The sequence below is a fragment of the Acinonyx jubatus genome, chromosome B4, assembly GCF_027475565.1.
Source record: "Acinonyx jubatus isolate Ajub_Pintada_27869175 chromosome B4, VMU_Ajub_asm_v1.0, whole genome shotgun sequence".
Classification (NCBI taxonomy): Eukaryota; Metazoa; Chordata; class Mammalia; order Carnivora; family Felidae; genus Acinonyx; species Acinonyx jubatus.
Genome location: NC_069387.1, coordinates 34586346 through 34610911, shown reverse-complemented (window position 1 = coordinate 34610911; position 24566 = coordinate 34586346). Strand labels below are relative to the sequence as shown.

The window sequence follows — 24566 nt, the reverse complement described above, 5'->3', positions numbered from 1 at the left end:
ATCACAAGCTGAGACTTAATGAGATCTCAACTGTATCTCCTGGATGTAGTGGAAAGCAACCATTTTGGTAATAAATAGAGAACAGCATCTAATTTGTAAATTCCTCTTTCCGTTTCTAAGTTTAATCAGATCAACGAAACTGAAGGGAAATGTTGATGACCCAAAATTATTTTCCATGCCTCAGTCTGGCCAGGAAGCATCACTCCTAACGGAAATGGCATGTTGCTCTGGCAATGGTAGGGGATGACATTTGTCATTAGACTAACCCAATTGTTGCATATTAAAAAATATATTTAAACAAAAGTCTATTTAAAACCAAACTGGAACTGAGGCTCCAATATCGCTGTGACTAGTGTCACTGGTTCATAGAAGCAGAAATTCTTTCCAAGTAAGCTACAGAAATCTGGAGCAGGGGCCACTCTAAAAAGGCCCAGGACCCATATGATTGCACCCAACTGAGATCCAGAGTAAGGCTAGAAGGACCACCATGGTGCCCAGGTTGTGGTCCCAAATAACCTTTTATGGCAAGGCAGAGAGCAGGTTAGGAGACCAGAACACAATCTCTGGCAGGTTCTTGGTTTCATTTAGGGTTTAAAAAAAGAATCCAAGAAGCACAAAAGGGATGTAAATGCAGCTATCTTCTTTCCAATTGTGCTTAAATAGGTTTTCAGGATTCATGGTAGTTAAAGATGTTTACAGATTGTCTTCTCACGAGCTGTTAAGCATTTCCAGGCAGAGACCGTGCCATAGGTAAGTTACTGTTAGCACACAGTAGGAACTTCATGACTATTTCATGAAAGGACTGACAACAATGATGAAGACATGGGGGAAGTTGATGGCCCCAAAGGGAGCTCCATTAACTGCAGCCATCCTTAGGGACTGGCCCTGGGAACACATATATCATCACTAAGAAGTGTTCAGACTCCAGATGACCTTTTAGATGCAAAGCAAGTGATCCTAAGGTTCTTCTGTTTAGCCTGATTTTTGCTTTTTCATTCCCCAATAAATATATACAGTTCCCAGGCATATTATCTCTAATCCTCACTTAAACCTCCAAGACTGGTATTATTATCTCCATTTTTTCAGATGAGAAAGATAAGGTTCAGATAATTTGCCCAAGGCCAGACAGCCAATACAAGTCTTAGCCAGGACTCACGCCCAGGTCTGTCTGACTCTAAGGACCAGCCTCTCTTTTGTCAGGCAGGAAAGAGGTGAGCACAAAGAACAAGGTAACCCCCCACCCCCCTCCCCCTGCCAGAAATACCTGGTGATAAGGAGGGGAAGTGGAAGGGAAAGAAGACCCTGAAAAGTAGGAGACTGATTCGTAGTCTCAGCTGTACTATGAATAGCTCTGTGACCTTGAACAAACCCTTCCCCCTCTAGGCCTCAGTTTCCTAGTATGTAAAAGTAATAATCTCTGGTTTTCTATAAACCCTTGAGTGTTCTGATCCCTGATAGCCCCCTCTGGCACTGTGTTTTTCTTTGAGTCCTGTATTCCAGAAGTTATGGGTGTCTGGGCCAGGCAGAGAATATCCTCCTTTTCACAGACCCTGTCTCTGCCCTTCATGGCTGGGCAGCTACAGTTGGCTACAGGATAGACAATGTCCAAAGTTCTTACTAGAACCTTGGGTGGCCTCCCTCCAGCATCCAGCAGCTATGCTTTTGCTCTGTTCCCAGAGCCAATATCCTGATAACTTTGTCTCTACCTTGAAAGCATTGAATGTTAGGATTTCAGCACTGGAAAGTGTCTCAGAAGCTCATTCCTACTCCCCTGGTGTCTCCATCTATGCATGAAACTCCTGTATAGCATCTATACAATATGGAGTCCATCCCCCCCCCCCTTTCTTGAACATTATGTGAGAGGAACTCACCAACCAAGTCACAAGAAACCCCTTCCATTTTTGTGCAACTCCAGTTTTTAAAATTCTTCCTTCTCCTGAGCTGACAGGAGATAAGTTGCTATTTAACTTCCACACCCTGGTCTGAGGTGTCAGGGGGCACAACAGTGCCCTCCTGATGGCACTGTTAATTACCCTCGCCTGGCTAATTACTCACACTAATTGCTTCTCTGTCTCTGCTTTCCCTCCTGCCTTACATTTCCATTAGGGCTGTGCTTCTGACATCATTGCCCACATCTTCCCATTGGTCCTCCAAGTAACCTATGAGGGAAGCACTGAGCTGTTAAAACCATGTATCCTTCCCAGACACTGAGTCAGTGCTGAGGAGGACCCTGGAACAGGGCTCCTGACTCTGGCATACACAGTTTCCATGACACTTCTCTGCCTGCGTCTCCCCTACACAGGACATCTTTCCTCACCAGTGCTGACCTCTGTGCTTAGTCCCTCCCATCTGCAAGGAGGCTCACTGTCTACAGTTTTATTGGAATAAAAAATGGGCTACTGTCTCCTTTCTGCTTCCCCAAGTCAGGCAAATACTCTATCTTCAGTCCTTTTCAGCTAACCATCAGATAAGGATTACTCCCATAATGCAAGCAGCAAAAGCAATAGAGTTGCATGAATCTGCCCAAAGTCCCCATGTCCCCTCTCTACAGACCACCAACACCTGTTCATCATGCTGGCCACACAACCAGCAGTTCTCTTCCTTACTGGAAACACCTGTTCTTTATCCCACCTGCCATGACCATGACTGTGTCCAAAAACCAAAATTTCTGTGTCCTTCCTTTTGGGTTTGCTGGGCCACTGAACCCACAGCACAAATCCTCATAGAATTGAGGATTCAGAAGGGGTTTAATAACCCAGAGGTGGCATTACACCCCATGCAGGAAGGCCAAGGTGAACCCAAGGTCATGCCTCCCATTTAAAGTTGATTTCTGGAGCATTAGCATTCCCACTTCCTGCCAGTACCTCCAGGCCTTTTGCTTGTTGAAGACAGTGGTTCCTGTTCTCTAGATTTCAAAAACCCTTTCTCTCTTCTAAAGGAAGAACAATCAGCCTCTCCAGCCAGCCCAACTCTCCTGAGAAATTACAGAAGAGTTCTAAGATGAGGGAAAAGAGGGAGGAGGGATGCAGAGTGAATAATTCCTTTGATTCAGATTAAATCTTAAGGGGAACAATTTGGAGGGAGAGTATATTCAGTAGAATAATAAAGTGACATTGTCCGGCAGTAAAATCCACATGTTCTCCTTGCACATTTGGTTTGGGAGTGGTTCCTCCTTCTCTGCCTTGGTTTAGAGTCACCCCCGCTGCTGTGGGCATGAGCCACCGTACCCAGCGGTCACTAGTCTGAGCCCTTCTCCAGCATAGCCAAAGAGGGAGGAAGGAGGCTTCAGCAGGTAGCTGTGTGCGTTCCAGTCCCCACCCTGATGAAAGGGAGAATGAGTGAAACAGTGCTGACCCTGGCCCCACCCCAGAGATGCTCATCTGGACCCCTCTCTGAGGGTGAAGAAGAGCCATGGAAGAAAGCTGAATGGGGGTGTGTGCTAACCAATCATTGTGAGTGGCCTCTGGGCCTCCAGCAGAAGTCATGGGCCTGCAGCACTGCCTATCTGGTTTCCCAGGGAAATCAGTGTGGTGCCACGGAAGGTGCCCTGCTTTCTGAGAGCTGTGGTGGAAAGAAAAGGACAGGAAAGTAAAGCAGAAAAAAGCAGGTGAGTCAATGAGGTGTGGCTCTTCCCTCCATTCACCAGCCAGAGTCAAAGACACCATTGGCTGGGGGAGCAGCAGCTAGCAGAGGACTGACAAGACTGCATCCTCTGCTCACACGAAGCCTCAGTCTCCTCATCTAGAAATTGTGAATGAAGACACCTTCCCTGGCTGTCTCCCCAGGTGGTTGTGAGAATTAAATGGCATGGTTTCCCAAGAGTAACAACAGTGCTGTGCTCTTCCTAATGAGCAGAGAATGAACTGTAAATATACCAGAGCACTGAACTACGTGGTACAAATAGTACCTGTTTGGGGAGGAAGAATGCTGTGATTCTGTTGGCCCAAGAAGGCCTCAGGAAGACAATAGGACTTGGAGGGAAAGAGGGTCTTATGCCCGTGGAGGAGCCCAGGGGACATTGCAGCAAAGACCAGATGTAGGTGGGTACACAGTTGCTGGCAAGCACCTTGCATGTGTTAGGCTCTCCACAAAATGGCATCAAACCAAGCTAACCCAGTGTGGCATGCTCCAGAGGTCAAGAGGAGAGCTGAATGCCTGGCCCTGAGCATTCAGTAGGTAGAGATAGAATAAAGCCAAATCACAGGGGGCTCAGGAGGTAGGCTGCAGGTTCTGTGTGGTGCATGGCAGCGATGTGACATGATGAAATGATGCCTAGGGAAGGCTCCCCAAGCAGATGAGAGTATCAGGTAAGGGCTCCAAGAACCCCTTCTGTCTGGGCCCAGCCATACCCCTCACAAACAATCCACAACATGGTGTTGCATCAATCAGAGCACACTTCTTGTAAATTTCAGTTTATTTTTCTAAGCAAAAGAAACCTTAGGAATCTCTTCTCAAACCCCCAGCAAAGGCTTGCAAACTCCCAATAACAAGCAACTCCTCACCTCTCAAGGCAGCCAGGCCACTTCAGAAATGTTTCTTACATTAGGGAAAAATCTTCATCCCTCCAGTTCTTTGATGCCTTTTCCTTGTAGAACTACTCTAAGCAGGCAATATCTTCCCTCCAAGTGAAAAGACGTCAAATATTTGAGGAAGATGATGCCTCCTAACCTACGTTAGACTAAACATTTCTAATTTCTTCCTGGAACATGACATACAGCCCCCCCACCATCCCAGAGCTATCCCCTCTGGCTGCTACCCCTCTGTGAATGTGGTCCTGAGCTCTGAACCCCATCCTAACAGGATCTGACTGATGCAGAGGAGGGGAGCACTGCTTTCCTGGGTCTTCATCCAAGGCAGGGAGCCTAGGATCTTGTGAAGTGACACTGTAGAAGGACCTTTCAGTGCCACATGTGGGCCATTAAAGTAGCAATATGGACCCAAGACTACATCCTCACCCCAGCAAGCAGGAGGAAAATCACAACTGCAATCCTCCAGCAGGCGGAGTTGGGAGATTAATTAAAGGACTTGCCACAGAAGGGGGCAAGCTGATTGATATCCTGACAGCTGCCCATAAACTCATTCATGAAATGATGGGGCTGAAGAGGCACCATGGGGTTGGGAGCTAAGGTGACTCACTTCACATAAATGCCATTAATGGAGGCAGCCTAGAAATTTAAGGCAGCAATTTACTTGCATGCTGGAAGGGAAGGCAAAGCTAAGACCCTTCCCAAGAGGTGGTGCTCCTTATTTGGGGCAGCTCCTGCTTTGTGGGTACCCACATCCTTCGAGATTGTGCTGGGCTCCTGGAGGGCTTCTTGCAGGAATCTGACCTGAGTCAAAATTATCTCAAGCAGCGAAAAACAGTGAAAGGGAAGACAGAGCCCAAGAAAAAGAGAAAATGAGACTGAATCATGAGTTCTATATAGCCTCTGTAGACAGCAAGAACAGGGCACAAAGTGTAAACCTCATCCACAGTGGAACTTTTGGATTCCAGACAAGTGGAGGGAGCTCTGGGCTTCTGCTCAGCTATGATGTTCCAGGGTGGACTTTCAGCCTCCCCATGACGTGAGGGAATGGCAAGTGAGAAAGGCAGCAGTGCTGGATGTGGGGAGAGGACTCTTCCTCTACCACCAACCAGCTTTGTGACCCCAGGCAAGTCACTGACCTTCTCTGGACCTTAACATTCCCATCTGTAAAATGAAGTCTGCCCTACCCCTTCTAACCCTGCAATGCAGGTATGATTCAGATCTCCCTTTGCAGTGGAGAAACTGAGCCACAAAGGGATGAAATACCATGTCTAAGGAACAGAACTCCAAAGTGGCAGAGACAGGATTCAAACTCAGGCCACCTGGCTCCAGAGCCCATGCTCCTAACATGCTGTTCTGCTTACTGCCTCTTCCTCTTTGCCCAGGAGAGCTGACAGGGAAGTCCTGGGCAGGGTCATGAAATAAATGGCTTCTCCAAGGACCTCCACCTGCACTTTCTGCTCCCCTTCTCCTCTCAGGGATCCTGGCACACTTGTAGGGCTCTCTAGTCCTCTCTAATGATTGGGAAAGGGCTTTGAGAGGGGAGACAGCGTAACATCTACCACAGTTCAAATGCTGGATCTTATTAGCTGCTTGCTTTGAATAAATGACTTAATTCTCTAAGCCTCAAGTTCCTGATCTACAAAATGGGAATATATAATGGGAGCATATAATCCCTCGTAGGATTGTTTGAAGCTTGAATCAGTTAGCATATGTAAAGTGCATGGAATAGTAGCTGTTATTATTCTTACTATTTCTTAATACTATTAATATTAGGATAGAAATGGCAGATACTACTATTACACGTCCAAGAGTCTTTGCACTCTGAAGGGACAAGACCCTAAAATGAAGGAATGACCAGTAGACATCACTGGACTGAGTTGGAGAGGGATTGAGGACACAAGTCATTCTCTGTCCTTGTTATATCATACCACATGGGTGACCATGTACTGCGAAACCAGGCTTTGGGAATTATACTGTTCCCCACAGCCTAAAAGTAGTTTGTACCTAAAAAAATTGAGTTTCCAAAGGGATCCTACACAGGAAGGCCACCATCATCCATGTCCAGAAGATCCCATCTCAACCCCAATGGCTGCAGTGAGCTCTGTTTTCCTTGGGGATGTCCATGCCCTCCTGTGTGGCCAGATGTCCTGTTTCCCCCATGGTCCCAAGGGCCTGAGAATGTTCCACACTGGCCTGCCATTCCTAATGAAGGTGGGGCAGGGTGATGGAGGAAGAGGAAAGAGCCATGGGCTAAAGTTCAGACATTTGTTTGACCCAGCTAAACTTCCTTCCCCTGCCTCCTCCTGCCACTGCCCACCTCCCCCTACCCACATCCATGGCCCGACTCAGTGGCACCACAATTGTGGAGAGAAATTTTCTGCTTGGGAGCACTGGATGTTTATAGCCTGCTGAAAGCAGAGCGACCCTGGTTTTCTTCCTTGGATTATAGCTGCAGATCAAGGGCAGGTATTTATGCCTCCTCCCAGTTTATAGCAGTAATAATAATTATGATGGCACATCGTGCTTATATTGTGCCTTTTTAATAAGGCCACTTTGTTTGGCTTCTTAATATTTAATCGTATTTTATATTTACTTTCTGATAGCTTAACATCAACCAGGTTTTAATTGCTTATATAGGGGAAACCTTGCTGGGCCTGGGCTGGCAGGAAGCTTCTGAGAAGGCTCTGGAGGCTGTGGCACCTTTCTCTATGACCTTTCAACCCAGATAGGCTGCCATAGCTGGGTTCCATTTTGCTTTCTCTCTCCCTATCTCTTTCCTCTTCTTGGCTACAATCTACTTTTCTCCTCTCCTTCTCCCTCTCTTTCTTTCCCTTTGAAGAGACCTATAATTCATCATCTAATTTAATTTATTAATGTAAGAGATGAAGAAAATGAGACCCCAAATAATCATGTGGCTTATACAGGGTTTGGAGCTATTTCATGGCAAGACCAAGGAAGGGTCATCTTTGGTATTTCCTAGACTCACAGTACTAGGGAGATTCCTAAGACTCTCAGTTGGATAAAGACATATAAAGAACTCCTTCACGCATCAGCCTGAGTCTGTATTTGACCATATGTTTGATCTATCAAACTACAGAAAAGTAGTAACGAATAACTTTCCAAGTTATTTTTTCTGCAAGAGAAGATGAAATGAAATGAAATGAAATGAAATGAAATGAAATGAAATGAAATGAAATGAAACATAACATAACATAATTTCTTCCAAGAGAGTATCCTGGGGCAGTAACCACAACCAGAATGCTGTGGGACAAAAGCCATGCCCACTGTAATACCCTGCATCACTAGTTCTTATCAATTAGTTCTCATGTATTTGAGCAGTTATTCTGGAGGTTGTCTGATGTACCCAGGAAAGCCCTGGACACAATGCCAGTCATGCTCTACCATTTACTACCTTTCACCTTGGACAAGTAAGTTCAACCTATGGGGACTACCCTTTCACTTAACCATGGGATACTACTATCTATCCTGGACCAGAGGACTACACTGGTCAGGCTCCTGACAGAAAACAGACATACTCATTAAGTGGGCGATATAAGGAGAGGTTAAAAAAAAAACGCAGGAAGGTTTAAGGAAGTCAACAAGGGATAGCACAGTATCCTAGAGATAGCACCTATAGACCTGCTGGAAGAACCTGATGGACAAAGTGAGAGAGCAGTTTCCATAAGTCAGAGAGGGAGGTCATGAGGAGAGGGTCATGTGACCAGACCTGTGGCCTTCAGCAATAGGATGCAGCCACTCTGTACCACCCTGAACATGCCACCAGGGAAATGAATACCCCAGCCTCACTTTCCTCAGGCTTCATAGACATCCTGCTGGCACTCCCTATTGGTTGACCCAGCACAAAGCCCTAGTATAGGAGAGGTTGTTGGTTTTTTTTACAAAGATCAGCCTTCTGGACTACAGGGCATAGCAGAAAGGGATGGAGGGTGTATCTGAAGGACAAACCCTCAAGATGTCCAGCATATTAGGAGTGCCCTTAAAACTCTGTGAAGATAGAAAGTGTTATTATAGTTCCATATTTAATACCACTAGGATCTGAAAGGGAGTCCAGAGAATTCTAATATAAAGACTCTGGCCTTGAGGAAAGTATAACTTAGGGAGATAAATCTAATACTTGTACAGCAAACTAGAAGAAAAACAGATTAAAATTAGTTGGTAATATTAGCAAATACTTACAGTACTTACCGTTTTGTAAGGTTTTTATAAATATTATTTCACTTAATCCTTACTAGAGCTTCATGAAATAAATAGTATTATTAACCTCTTTTTACATATAAGGGAACCTCAGAAAGGTTAAATAACTCACCAGAGTTTCATGGCTACAAGAGGGTGAAAATAGAACTTGAATTTACATTTTGATATTAAATTGTCATGGATCCAAATGTTCCAGGAACTCAGAATAGGGGACTCAGTGACAGTAGGTGGTCCTGAAAAGCTCCACAAATGAGAACTGGGCCTCCAGTAATGGATGAAATTTGACTAGTTGAGGAGTCAGCACATTTTTTTTCTCTAAAGGGCCAGTTAGTAATTATTTTAGACTTTGCAGGCCACACAGAGCCTGTATTGCAACCACTCAGCTTTGCTGCTATAGTGTGAAAGCCACCATGAACATACATAAGCAAAAAAACATAGCTGTGTTCCAGTAAAACTTTATTTACAACGTCACTCCTCATCAGGGAAATACAAATAAAAACCACACTGAGATATCACCTCACACCAGTCAGAGTGGCTAAAATGAACAAATCAGGAGACTATAGATGCTGGAGAGGATGTGGAGAAATGAGAACCCTCTTGCACTGTTGGTGGGAATGCAAACTGGTGCAGCCACTCTGGAAAACAGTATGGAGGTTCTTCAAAAAATTAAAATAGACCTACCCTATGACCCAGCAATGACACTGCTAGGAATTTACCCGAGGGATACAGGAGTGCTGATGCACAGGGGCACTTGTACCCCAATGTTTATAGCAGCACTTTCAACAATAGCCAAATTATGGAAAGAACCCAAATGTCCATCAACTGATGAATGGGTAAAGAAGTTGTGGTTTATATATACAATGGAATACTACTTGGCAATGAGAAAGAATGAAATATGGCCTTTTGTAACAACGTGGATGGAACTGGAGAATGTTATGCTAAGTGAAATAAGTCATACGGAGGAAGACAGATACCATATGTCTTCACTCTCATGTGGAGCCTAAGAAACTTAACAGAAGACCATGGGGGAGGGGAGGAGGAAAAAAAGTTACAGAGAGGGAAGGAGGCAAACCATAAGAGACTCTTAAATACTGAGAACAAACTGAGGGTTGATGGGGGTGGGGGGGGGAAAGTGGGTGATGGACATTGAGGAGGGCACCTGTTGAGATGAGCACTGGGTGTTGTATGGAAACCAATTTGACAATAAATTTCATATTAAAAATTTAAAAAAAAAACAAGCAGAAGTCTGGATTTGGCCCAAGGGCTATTGTTTCCTGACCCCTGGAATATGTGAAGAGGAGGTGGACAGGGTATGATCTATGATATATCTTCAAAAGCCCAGAGGTTAGAATAAAGATGGTACATTCAAGGGACAATGAGAGGGAGGCCCAACTTGGGCAGAGGATTTCTGCAGGAAGTAACAGGAAATAAGGATGAATCAATAGCATTTTAGTCAGACAGGGCTGCCCTAACAAAGTACCACAGATAAGGTGACTTTAACAACAGAACATTACTGTCTCACAGTTCTAGAAGCTAGAAATCCAAGATCAAGATGTCACCAGGGTAGGTTTCTTCTGAGGGCCCTGAGGGAAGGGCCTACTCCAGGTCTCTCTCCATGGCTTATGGATGGCCATCTTTTCCCTGTGTCTTCACATTATCTTCTCTCTGTATGTCTCTGTGTCCAGATTTCTTCTTCTGATCAGCATACCAGTCATATTGGTTTGAACCTGCCATAATTGTATCATTTTAACTTAATTACTTCTTGAAAGACCCTTTCTGCCAATACAACTACACTCTGAGCTACAGGGGCTAGGACTTCATATGAATTTCTAAGGGGCACTCACAGCCATTACAGATAGCATGGAGCCAGATTACGGGGAGTTTTAGATTCCAGATTAGAGTCAGTGGGGTAGGAATTTAGGAATCTTTTTGCATGTTAGCCATAATTCTGATTAGTAGTTTGAGAAAATGAATACTAATTATACCATTCATATGCAAAAAAAGACAATAAAATGGGCATCTGCCAATTAAATAGCAAAGTAAATTGTTCAGTTCATACAAGAGTGCATGGAAGCCTGAGAAACTAGATCCTGGCAGTCTGGCAGACCCAGAATTCAGCCCATTGGCACCATACAGCACTGCACAGCACTGGAGAAGTTCAGGTTGGGTGAGAAATGCCTTCAGCTCTGTGGGCTTCTGACACCTCTGCCACTGCCTGGGATGTCTGGCCCTGAAACACCAACCCTCTCCCAACAAAAGGAGATAAATGACAAAAGTTCATGAGTTCTCTGACCTTGGGTAATGAGATGAGTAGCTAAATTCCAAACTGAAAACCAGGCATTTCTCTGGGCAGATCTCAAGAGAGGCCAGCCGTTCCTACTGAAAGTCACAACCGAACATTGCAAAACCCTATCCCTGGGACAGTGGGTGACCAAAGATTTTAGAACTAGGCAGATTTCTTCATCTCTCCTGGGTCCATTTTTCATTTCCTCACATGGATCTTTGCTCTAATGTCACTCAGTCTATTGTGATGCATAAAAATATCTGAGACAGACAGCCTCAAGAAGCAAGGCCAGATATTTTATGTGTGGATGGTTCTCCACATATCTCCCCCTAGCCTTGGGATAGGAAGGAAGGAGGGGAAAAAGGGAGGAGGAAAAAAACAGTAAAGGAAGAGATGCCTAAGAAGATTTTGCTTACGGTTCCCTTTGTGGATTAATTGCTAAGTAACCGTAGTGACTTTCTTTTTCTTTATCAAAACCAATGTTGCTCTTACACTCAAACTTTGGTCAGAGCCCCTTCTGGAGTCATTTTTTATTTGTGTGGATGAGTATAGCCATCTTTGAACACACTTATTGCATCATGATAGCTAAATTAGATCTAATTTTTTTTTCTTACACAAGACATGAATGCTAACACACTGGAACAACCTGGAGTAGATTTACCACTTGGTCATTTTTTTTAAGTAGTATAAGGAACTGACTGGAGACATTAGTCTTACAGAGAGCTTCTCTGTTGACCATAGTTTTGGAAAGCCTGGCCAGCTGATCTGTGCAGCCATGCTTTCAAAGCACTATCTTGTGTTTAATGGGAGATTCTTAAATTTTAGTAAACCTTCAGAGGGTTTGCAAACCCAAATGTACCAGGAACTGTCGATCTTCACCATGGCTTAGATCTAGTGCTACTTTCCCAGCATGATTACCAGATTCAGATTATCCCACGTATAAAATAGTTTATTATAATCCCCCCAGTATCCACACAGCTTTTCTCCAAGTAGGTTGGGAGAAACATTGGTTACTGTGAAACAAGAACTGTGCACCTCCCTTGAAACATAGAAATCATCTACCAGGGACATCTGGGTGGCTCAGTTGGTTAGGTATTCAACCCTTTATTTCAGCTCAGGTCATGATCTCAGGGTAGTGAGATCAAGCCCCACATTGGGCTCCACGTGGATATCATGCATGGAGCCTGCTTAAGATTCTCTCTCTCCTTCTGCCTCTCTGTCTCAAATTAAAAAAAATCTACCAAGCACTGTTCAAACAAGAGTTGCCACCAAAAGAAAATGTTTGGGGGAGAGAAGACATTAATTCAAGATGCAATCAGTTGTTGGTGAGGTGGAGTCTACACAACTCATTGTAGTAGCTGTGATATTACTAAATGTGTAATTATGTTATCCACCACCTGCAATGGCAGTTGTTAATTACTCTTCCAGGAAAATCTCATTTCTTTGGGAATCTTCTCAACAGAAGTCAAGGGACAGGATAGTCCAGAAACCCAGATTTGATCCATAGTACCTGCTAACGATGAAATTAGACAGTTATAAAACTAGCTTCCTCTCCCACATTCTTTCTCAGTATTCTCCTTACTAAATCCATTCAAAAAGTACATTTTATTCCACAGAGGGTATGTTGTTATGACATTGTCTGCAGATGAGCAGACATCAAGCTTCACTTCACAAGGCATCAAGAGGGTTGCCTTTAGAGGAGAGGTGCCCTCAGGCACCAGGGTTCTTTGCCATCTTTCTGCCTTAGTTTCCCACCAATTCACTGTCTGAATGGCCAAAGAAGAGTCAGAGTCTCCAGCTCATCCATAGAATAAATATCTAACAATTATAATTCTCAACTTTCAACAGTTCGGGCATTCAGATTTCAAGAAGGAATCCAAGTCTCTCTCTCTCTCTCTCTCTCTCTCTCTCTCTCTCTAGGGCAACAAATCCCTTAAAGAATCAACTGTGATCCTGCTGTCTAAGCCCTTAGAAATAGAAACACAAACTGCATTTTCACCCATCTTATTCTCTTAGGTATTTACAGGATAAACTGTCACAAATAGGTGCTAATATTAATATGTTAATGTATTGCTCCTTCCAAGTGAGATATTTTCATTTCAGCAAGGAACCTTCAGATATATGACTTTACCCAACAGAGCAGACCTAGCAGACACTACTGAACACTCTTAAGGGAGAGGATTTAGATGCTCTTCATATAACTTGCCAAACAGGTGGCTGCCAACTTTGCCCATATGAGATACCAGCCCTGGTCAAATTCAGTTATACACTGAGTGACCATGTATTTATCAAGTTCTATTGTTTTAAAAGTTATCATGCAGTTATTTCTGAAATTAAACAATATGGGACAGTACTGATACCAAAGCCAGAAGCTGAATAATGCTTCTGTATAACAGGTCCCAATGTTCTGGGCTTTCCTTCACTGACCAAGTGTCTCTTGTTTCCCAAGACAACTGTGTGAACAAACTTGGTGACTGGCAGACTATGTTGACCCCTTTACACCTCCAAACAAAAGACCGCTCATTATAAGATGCTTACTTCAGTGAATATTATCATTATAAATTCAGACATATCTTCTGCTAGAAAGCAATTGGAACCAAGTCATTCATTTCAGCTCCTAACCTTCAGGGCTTTTCTTATATAGGATTTTTGAGAAGTGAGAAAAAATGCTACTGTTGTAAAGTGTCTGCTTATTCTAAGCTTTGTGTTTTAAAGATGTGTGTTTGGGACATGGCCCTTTACCTAGGTTAAAAATAAGCCTGACACTTTTCAATCATGAACCAATCTTCAGAATTCTCACTAACAAGCAGCATTCAAGGATAGCCATTGAATGTGATCCAAGTTCCAGGGGAAGTGGATAAAATAAAGAAGCACCTAAAAACTTGGATTGACCATCCTCTTCATGCCCTTTCCTGGAACTGATGGGACTACCTACCCATTCCTCATCAGGGCACATGCTTCCTCTCCTGAGTGGTAACAGATTTTCCACCTCATTAATAAGTTGTGACTAAGCCTCACTCACCACTGGTCCCCAGAAATCTCCATAGAGGCCTGGCAGAGGTGCAGTCAACACTAATTTTGTCAGAATGGGAAAATTCTCTTTCTCTGGAATTAGATAAAGCATTTGACATCCAGAACTCAAAGTCTGTTGCAGAATACAGAACTCCCCCTCTTCCATTTGTGGCAATCAGTGTTTTTACAATCTCCTTAGTACCTTCTTCTTCAACCAGAGCCCAGAGCCAAAAGAAGCTTACACAACTCTTCTCCCTTATACACCAAACTCCTCCAAAGACCACCCATTGACAAGCAACTGAGCAACTTCTTTGCCTGTTTAAACTGATTGAAAGCAGATATGTATGTGTTGAATATGATCAGGCCTGAAGCACTTGGTGGATCTTTATTGAATGGGACTGAGTAGTTGAATTGGACAAAGGAACAAATAGATCCATGGATTGTTTTCCATCTGCAAGTGACATGATCTGGGTGTAAGTAGTAAGAGAGGGGTAGATCCACTACAGGTGGGGAAGAGGTCAAGTCACCTGGCTATTGGGTAAGAGTGATAGGGCACACCAATGCTGTAGTTTGATTTTAGCAGTTACCCCAGCGGAGCCTGTAAAAGAGGCACCTCCCTAGGGAAGCAGCAGGGATGGGTGACAGTATCTCCTAGGAAACTCTTCCCTCAAAGCCACTAACTAGATAGACCAGTGTAGACTGAAGCTTCTTCTGGAGTAATTCCTTCTTGTCAGGGTCCATCTTTTGTTTTGTGTCATTAATTCATGTAATTTGGGGTTTTGGTTCTATTTTGTTATGTTTTCTTGTGTGTTTTTGATTTATGGCTTTTTACAATTTTCTTAGTTTATGTTCAGGGATTAAAATGGATGTTCTATGTGAAAGCTGAGTTCCTTGTTTCTTTCTTTTGCCCGTGGCTGACTGCATGCTCTCTGTTGATGTCTTGTTCCTGGTCTTGACTCCATCTTGTCTGTGAAAGGAAGCACTCCAGCGGGCTTGCTTGATCAGAAGAAAGGGAAGTTTGCTTGGTTTAGTCACTCCACAGAAACCCATGGTAATGTTTCCCTGTGTTCTATGTGTGTAAATATGCATTGGTACATACCAGACTGGAGGGGAGGGTATTTTTCTTGATGGCTTGTGATACAGTGGTCCTGTATGTGTGTGTCTGTGTGTATGTGTGTGTGTCTGTGTGTGTGTGTGTGTGTGTGTGTGTGTAAGGGTATGGTAACCTTCCCCACTCAAAGCCAGTGAGTGCCTTATCATCTCTTAATATGTATAAAGTCAGCAAACATGACTTTATACATGACAAAACAAACAGCAAAGCTGATTGCAGCAGCTATTCCTTTATGGAACCCTTCCTTTGGATGGTACCACCCAAGATTAAGGTCACTGTAAATGCCAACTTGATACTGATACAGGCAGTTCCTTGATTTAGAAGATGATATGGTTCCTCCTTAAAGCCCAGGCATACCCACTTCTAATTTGGTTGTCTTTCCAAGCCTAGCACCATCCCCATCATACTACTCCAGTAGCACAAAAGGGGCTCTCTGGGAGCAAAGTGTCTCAAAGTCAGAGCTCTATAACTTTAAAGAATGATGCCTGAAGAATTAAAGTAACTTAGGTCAGAGAGGGCCAGAGATAGATGAAGTGAAAGAGTGAAGGCTCTTCAATTGTATGAAGGCTCTTCAATTGTATGAATGTATGTATGGATGTAACAAGGAACCTGACAAGCTCTGAAAGTGCTGTCTTCCTTGCTCACAGTGCTAAAACCATCCCTAAGGTCTGGCCTCACATACCAGCTCCCTCAGACATCAGGCTACAAAGGGAGTCTAAATGCTATAAAATTGAACACCATCATTTGGCTATTCACCACGCTCCTTGGATGCTTCCAGAGCCTTATTTGGCTATAAGAGCCCTGTCTTATGGTGTAGAGTGAGGAGTTGGTCAATAAGGGACAATTGAGATGAGCATGGCGAAGGGGGTCATGATACTTGTGCTTCCAACCAAGTCCTACTCCAAACCCACTGTGTGAATGTGAGAATCTTCCCTTCCCTGTTTTGTAAAGTGAAGGGAACAAGTTATAGCTGGGTAATATCTAAAGTCTCATCCAATGACAACGTTCTTTGAAATGGCATCCAGATTTCTTTTTACCCAACTGTATTAAAAGTGAATCCTAGGGTGGAGAGGTCAAACATATGGTAAGTCATGGATTCCTATTTGTATCTTGCATGTTCCTGAAAGGAGTGTCTTCTCACCCACCCATCTTGTCTTCGTCCAAAATAAAAGAACCTTGGAAATTTTCCATCCAACAACATTATCCATATAACCAGTAGAAGCTTTTCCTGGGCTGTGGTGGCCCCATGGTGATTTGTCACATGGTGCCACATCACCTGATACCATACCCTCATTAACTGAAAATTCTGTGGCTGCTGAGGGTTAGTGATTTTCTCACCACATGAGGAGTTCTGTTCTGCAAGAAGAATGGAACCAGGACCAATGCTATAATGACCCCTCTGAAGAACAAGGGTTACCAAAAATAAAACTTGTTGTGTCATATTAAAAGGGTAAGAAACGGTGGAGAAGAAGAATTCTCTTGAGTAAAACTTTTATTTGGAATAAAGAATAATAATAAATGGCTTCTCTAAGCCACCACACTGGGTTGCAAGCTAGATGACTCCTGCTGCTCTGGAAATCTAGCCCACTGCTGCCTTGGGAAGAGAGTGTAGATTGACTGGACAGGTTGGCACCAGTGGAATTAGATGGTTTATATCCAAAGTCAGCCTGTTGGGATGGGAACGTCAGATTTACTGGAAGGGGAAATAATATCCCAACCTATCTTTAGTCTATCTTCAAGTCACATTTAAATTTAATTGGTGGATTCCACAGTTGTGATCCTCATTCTTGGTATCTGTAGTGCTAGTTTGAATCTTAGTACATGATTCTGGTAATAGCCATTTATTTCAAGCTCCCTATTTCAGGTATGGTCCTAGATACACCCAGTATGCACTACAAGACAGGGAGCACTCTTCCACATCCATATAGTAGTTCATGAGGCAACAAAAACACCCTTTCTACAAATAAGCTGGACCTAAATTTGGGGATGAAGCCCCTTAGAATTGATGGGTGGGGAAAAAAGCAAAATAAAATATTTTCATGAAAGCTCTTCTTTTTATGGCTAGTAGTGGATGCAAATAGAAAACTTTTCTATTGTAGGAAAAGGTAGAAAAGGATTCAGTGGTCACTGTTTTCAAGAAGCAAATGATCTTATCACCATATTTCCTCCCAAATCCTATGAGTTTGAGTGTCCTTGGCAGCAAAACTTACCCTAGACAAGCATCAGGCATGTTGGTCAAGGAAACCCCCAAACTTGGCCATGGCACTGTTCACAGCAGCACCACTGTACCCACTATTAGATGCTGCTCAGGCTTTCATCCTCCCAAGCAGCACACAGTCTTGAAATAGGGTGTTGTGCAAACTAATGCTCTTCTCTCCCCTTTCCTTCCCACCCTCAATGCCTTGCATCCCTTTGACTCTTATAGTGAGCATGCCCACAAGTGAGACCGAGTCTGTCAACACCGAAAACGTGGCTGGAGGTGACATCGAGGGAGAGAACTGCGGGGCCAGGCTGGCGTGAGTAGGCACGGCGAGCCCAGGGACTGGGGCTTTTCCAGGTGTGCGGGAAGGGATGCTGTGTCCTGAAATCACAATGGCTTGGCCCATTGTGGTTGAGGCAGAGGTCAGAGAAACATAAATCTCAGGTGGTGACTTGTGTGAGAAAAGACTGCCCTGGGTTGAGTATGGCTCCTAGGCAGGGGGAAGAGTCTTAACATTAAAGCCAGTCTCCAATTCTGCACTCCTGTAAGGGTCTGACTCATGGATTTCAAGCCCCTGGGCATTATATCAGTGAAATATGGGGTGGTGGGGGGTTAGAGGTGGCTCCAAAGTCTGTTTCTTCCCAGCCTCTCTCACCCCCTGTCACATGAGACACCTATGTGAGGGTCCCTGGGTCCTGCTGGTAAATGTGACCTGGAATAAGAAGATACAGGTAAGAAAATAACCTGGGAGCTAATAAACATGTTGGTCCTTATCTGCAACTCTAGTTACCCACCTAGTAAAGGGAAATAGAGATTCCTGAAGTGCAACCTTGAGTTATTGCAGAATTCATCAGTGTTTAGCCTGGAACGTGGCCAGTCACCTCCTCCAAAAGCAGCTCCAGCCTAGATACCTATGACTTCCCTTTCCCTGGGTCAGACCCCAGGGCCTAGGCTTTGGTGAGTGACTCGCCCAGGACTGGGCCAGGTGCATTAGAGGAACAGTTCACACATGAATTATCACAATCACCCATCTTAGTTTTATCTTAAAAATGGAAACCAGTAGTCCCTGGGAAATGTTCCTCCACCAAAGGACGAAGGGAAAAAATAGTTTAACTGCTAAAAGTAAGCAAACTGCTGGTTCTGTTACCAGCATCTCAGCAGAGTCCAAATATTAAAGTTATATTCTGTCAGGGATTCACATTGACCTTGGGAATGAGGCCTCATGGAACATTCAGGATCTGCTTTGGGAAGTGGAACTTACTCTTCTTGTTGACTTTGTGGTATAAGAACTGTAAACTCACCTTGGTCCCTGAAAAGCACTGCATGCAGAAGGCTCTGGGTAGGACCAGTCCCAAATAAAATTAGTTCCAAAATCATTCCATCAGTGAAACAGTATCTTATTTCACCCTTCATTCCTGAAATGACTCAATGGTGTGAGCAAACCCCAACCCTTTTAAAAAGATTCTCCATAGATAAGTCTAAACAGAAGCCATGCCAGCCTTGAGAATGATCTCCAAGCCAAAGGAGAAGGGAAAACAAGGCTTAAGAACAGACCAGCTCTTGCAACTTCTATTTCCAGGGTACACAGGGCCTTCAGTATCACTCACTCTGACAGTGGCACCAGGGAGTCTGTACTGCAGATTTCTCGGCATCATTGGGAAGCAATTATTGTCAAAATGTTGTTAAAATACGGGGCTAATTACATTTTTAAACAGCAGTCCAAGCCTTTCCCTCTTCTCCTTTTGGAACCATACAAAGCAAGCACTCAAGTTTTTGCACATGGGCCCCAGCAAACCCTCTAAGTCTGTCAGGCCTTTCTCTGGTCTTCATAACATGGAGGACCCTGCAACTCCGGCTTTTAGGCATAGCCCAAGTTGCAGACCAGGAGGGACCAGGGGAGTTCCCAGCTCTAGGAAGTCACTTGAGAGTACATTTCAGGAGAGTATGGTGGCTCTGTTGGAGGGTGAATATGATTATCCCCCAGAGAGGGAAGCTGGCACCTCTAGTATATCTGTCATTTCTTTGAGGACACATTCTGCAGGTTGGGAGAGCTCTGTAGAAATGGTTCCTATTATCCTTATGAATATCCACATTGATGCATCTACTCTGTGCATATAAAATACCTAGACACAGTACCAGAACTATAATATATACCTAATAAATTATGGTCTTTCCACCATCTCTCTACTCACCCCCACCCCACTCCCTGCCTTAGCCAACCATGGGATAAGACCACCAACATTCCTGGTGGGAAACACAGTGTGAGAACTGACTGGAGACTGAGACTGGGTCTTATGGGAAGGAGACAGTGAGGGTCTAGCATTTTTAAAGCTAAGAGTTAAAAGGCTTGTGTGGTTGGATGAGACCAGGATGAGAATTTATAGGCAGTGAGAAGGCCTGATGAAGATGGTTCCTGAGGGGGTGGGGGCACAGAGAAAAAGGAACTACAGTATATTTTTGGGGGGAGATGGGGTGATTAAAAAGAAGGAGCCATCAAAGTTTGAAGACAGTAAGGATGTTGAAGTAGAATTTGAAGCAGGGGTCCAACCGAGGGCCTTGCAGGTACTATGCAGGCAATAGGATATAGAGGTCCAAGGTGCAGCTGTGAACAGGGATGGAGGCACACACTTGAGGTTATCAGTATAAGAGCTATTAATGAGGGTATAGGACAAGGGTTGTTCATAGAGGAATAGAGTCAGAAGGCCAAGGGCCGAACCTTGGGAACCTGACACACAGAAGAATAAGAACAAGTAAATGAAACAAATGAAGAGATGTTAAGGGAATAGACAGCAGCACTTGCCTGGAATCCATGGGAGAAAGAATTTCAAGAGAGAACTGTTTACTTGTACATTCAAAGTATGCCCAGCTTGGTGCTAAGTGATGGTGATACATAGCAGTAGAAAGATTGATATCATCTCATTGGAGTTTATAATCTGTGTGGAAGTGACATTAAACAAGTGAATAAGTCATTGTAAACAGGGTAAGTGTTAAGAAGGAAAAGTATATTGTAGGGCTAATAACCGGTTAGACTGGCAACTTTTTTGAAGAATTAAATTTAAGCTGAGAAGTGAAGGGAGAAAATACATTATTGAAGTGAAGAGTAAGGAATAATGTTCCAGTCAAAGGCAACAGTGTGTTTCAAGGCCTTTGGATGGAAGAACTGAGAGGCCAGTGTGGTCAGGGCAGAGCATGTGGGGAGAGACAGGGAGTTGAGGCTGGAGATGGGCATGGCCTGGTAGACCCCTTAATGATCTTTGTCTCTGTTACAAGACTGTGAGAAGTCATTGAATATGAGAAGTCACAAGAACATGGAGCTGGGTAGGGAGGCTGATTTGGTTTGTTTTGCATTCTTGAAGGATCACTTGGATGTGAGGAAAAGAATAGGTAGAAGCAATGCCAACACGGAAGCAGGCACACAGTAAAGCATCATCAGTAGCAATTACTGAGGTGTGAGGTGATGGTGGCCTAGGCTAGAGTCACATGTGGAGATTAAAAAGTGGTTGGGTTATTTGTGTGTTCTGGAGCCATACTCTATAAGACTTGTTTGTGGGAGTTGGAGTCTTAGAGAAGGAGAGGAGTGGGAATGAGCCAGTGTAAGGCACTTGCTCCAGAAGTGAGGCCATGAAAGGGAGAGAAGAAAATAAGATGGCAGAAAGGAAGGCAGCAGTGGCCAAGTAAGGGCTTGTAAACACTGGGACAATCTTTATGGCAAAGAAGAGGCCAGTGAAAGGGGAGGGTCTAAGGATGCCAGAATGGAAATGAGTGATTATTGGAAGGCATTGCCTAAAAGGGGAAGGTTGACTTCAAAGACGCAGTTGGAGACACAAGATTTACAAAGGAAGAAGGAGTTCCTTACCTCTGGGACTAATTGGAAGATAGAAAAATAAACCTGGCATCAGCAGCCCTGAGGTCAAGTCTCAATCAGCCACCAACTAGCCATGTGACCTCAACCAAAGCACCTCCCCTCTGAGTCTTGGTCTCTCCCTCTGGGACACAAAGGAGTTGTCCTGGTTGTTGGCTCAGAGTGCTGTTAGCAGAGGCCTAGGGCCCCTGGGAGCCACCTGCAGGGGCTACTGCAGAAGGGGACCACTTTCACCTCTTTTACATATTGGGCTTCCATGTAAGATTTCATATGAATAAAACATTCTACAACTTGATAAATTGCAAACCATAGATCCAGGTGATATCTAAGGATCCTTTCCAAGCTCTCAAATTCTACAGTTCTATAACAAATATAAAATCCAAAATAGGCTCCAATGCAGAGTGAATGATAAGAGTCATACCAAATTATCTGTCATTTCATCACAGAAAGTGGGGGTTAGGTGTCTTAGGAACCTGAAGAACAGTACAGAGATTTCAAACTAGTGAGTCACCAAGAGGTCACTAAAATATTGCTGAGCATTGCTGAAGCCACAGTGGAGCCTGACATCGTAAATGTGAAGTCAGCCTCACAGAACAATTCAACATATTTTTTGGCAGGCTATGTGGCCCAGAAGCACTAAAAACAGAGAGTGGTGTGAACCAGGTGGCAGTTTAGCAAGACAGGCAAAGTAGAAGTCCCAGGTACTGTGTGGAGAGCAACATCAATGTGACCCTGGGGCCAACCTGAGAACTGGAAGTTAAGCCTGACATTAACCTGAGAACCCTACAAGGGTGTGAATGATAGGGAAGACATAGTGAGGGCAAAGATTGGGTTTGGAGGAAGAGCAGGAGGATTAATAGAGAAGGTGACTCTGTCCAGAATGTGGAGTGACTGAGCTAAGCATCCAGTTGGAGCAGTGTTCTGTGATGACAAGGTCCATTACCCTTCTAGAAATAATATCTGTGAATGGTGTTGAAGTTGTGGAGTCCAGGAGGTTGAGTCAGATGTGTGTCAACCTGGATGGCGACCACTGTGCCATCTGACTTAAGTTAGAAGCAAATTGGGACAATTTAGGGAAATACTATTTCATACAGCAAGTAGTAAATATATGGTTCTCATTACTCTAGGAAGGAGAGAAAGTCTGAAATATAAATAGTTCCCAAGAAGTAAGTAGGTAAGCAAAACAAAAGGAGTTTGGATTTGTCTTCAATTTTGAAACTTAATATCAACAAAGAAAATCATGGCTTCCTAGAAGGTTTGTCTTGGAGGCTTGGGTAGAGAAAGTATCCTGGGTTGAAGGAACTTCAAGTCCAAACCAGTAGAATTGTTCTGATAAGCATGAGTTACTTTCTCCACCTCCCTGCTCTCCTTCAGGAAGCCATTTAAAACACAAGGTAGGGATTGTACCTCACTAGGATAACAATGATAGAAAAAGCCAAGAAGACTTCTAAGCAAGTTGTGCGTACCCCATTGGGGTTTGGAAGACCTCTACTGTTCTGAGGAATCTGAAGTGGTTTAAAAACCGGTGGAAGGAAGCAGCATTTACCACATGTCAGCCAGACCAGGATGTGGACTGGTGCCATGGTACAAGGCACCCAGGTGCTCTGGTGCTTGCTTACTCACACAGTAGGACAGACCAGCCTTCCAAACCCTGAGCCAGCGGTTACTTCCCACAAGGTGAAGTTGCTGAGCAATGGGATCCCTCTGTTTTCATGAAGTGTGGTCCTACAGTTGTCTCCCACCTATAGGAGGGAGTATGGAGAAATTCAGACGCTTGGCCTTTACAGAGTTCTAACCTCAGCTCTCCAAGCACTGAAGTTTCCTTTGTCTCCAGATGTTGCTACTTGAGCAGTACCCTCCCCATTTCTTAAGTAATATGATACTTAAAAGGTAATGAACATTTCTGACCCAGTGAACCTAAAATTACATTCATAATCCCCTGAGAAGAGCAGCAACAATAATAGGCTTTGAGTGTGGTATCCAGGGTTATACATCAGGACTTGAAACTAAGTGGAAAGGAAAGTCCTACTGTATTTCCTCCTCTTCAAAATGTTCCAGAATGCCACAGAAGGACCCATAGCTGATGACCATGCTGGAACTAGAACTAGCACCTCATTTCAAACACCTCAGCTCTGATCCCTCTCTATGCCCACTCCCCAGAGTCATTTACCTGGGAGATATGATATTTGGTTTTAAGAACCCACTTTTGCTGATCCACTTGGACTGAGAGAGACCCTTACAGGAAAGAGCACGTGGTCTGCATTAAAGGACACCCTAGAGAGGATCACTGAGACATTTCTGAAAGAAGGCCTGGGGCCAGACCAGGTTCTGTAGACAGAGTCACAAGACTAAAGCCCGTGGTCATCCACTTTGGCTTATGCCTAACAGCAAGGAGAGTCAACTCTCCAAAAGTAAGCCTGGAGAAGACCCTGAAGGTCCCCAAGCTCAGCATGGCCTGCTGGAGAAGAGAGGACCCCAGATTCCCCAACACCCGATTAGCATCTGGAAAACATTTGTTTCTCCCATTAAACCGTGGCTCTAAATAAAAATGCTGTCCTTGGCTCCCGGTCCCCTTCCCACACACTTTGTTAACATGTGATTAAACACTCCAGCCCTAACAGGCAGTCTTAGGGGTGGGGAAAGGTTATTAGCTAGTGGTTCAGAGCAGTAAAGGCACTTGGCTAGGATTCTCAGTGCCCCAGAGATATAATTATCTCACACACGATGGCTTTGCCACCTGTCACATCTTCTGTTAATTTTTTTTTAATAAAAAATAATGAGAGGGGTTGTTTTCTTGCTATGTGACACAGCTTGCTTTGTGCTGAGCTAGGACAACACAGGCTTGCAGCAGTTGCCTCCTGAACTCCCTGCTCATGTTTTCTCTCTGCATCTGTCTTTGTCTCCCTACCAATGTCTCTGTCACTTTCTTCCTCCCCAACTTACATTCTGCATCCATCAGGGTATCCATCTGAGCATGGTTGCTCCACCTACAATCTCTCCACCTTACTCCCTTAACACAAAAGTCTTTTCTGATACATTGCCTTCAATTGTTTTGTCTCAAATGCTTACATTCCCTGCCCCCACCCCTTCTTCCCTCCTTCTCCCCTCTCTCCTTCCTCCCTTCTCCCAGCCTTCCTCCTCCTAGTCTCCTGTGGACTCTCCTAAATGAACTTGGTAGCCTCAGGGCCTCCTTGAAGATTCCTCCTTCCCCATTCAATGACCCTTTGAGTCACACCTGCCCTATGCTTTCACCTGAAAGTTCCCCATGTCTTTAAGGCTGCACATAACTGTCAGTTTCCTGAGCTTCTGACAGGACCTGTGGCTGTTCCTTTAGGCCCAGCCGCAGCCCTCAG

At 44.2% G+C, this 24566-nt stretch overlaps 1 protein-coding gene across 50 annotated transcripts in view; it reads left to right on the top strand.

The window, feature by feature from the left end:
* CACNA1C (calcium voltage-gated channel subunit alpha1 C) overlaps positions 1–24566 on the top strand; it is a 749041-nt gene that overhangs the window by 581230 nt on the left and 143245 nt on the right. For 31 of the 50 annotated variants that reach the window (XM_053225610.1, XM_053225602.1, XM_053225587.1 and 28 more), the window contains exon 10: positions 17577–17667. In XM_053225610.1, the coding sequence (XP_053081585.1) occupies positions 17577–17667 (91 nt within the window). Of the gene's footprint in view, positions 1–15016; positions 15092–17576; positions 17668–24566 lie in introns of all 50 variants that reach the window. The other 19 variants (XM_053225582.1, XM_053225601.1, XM_053225598.1 and 16 more) reach the window with 1 other exon arrangement.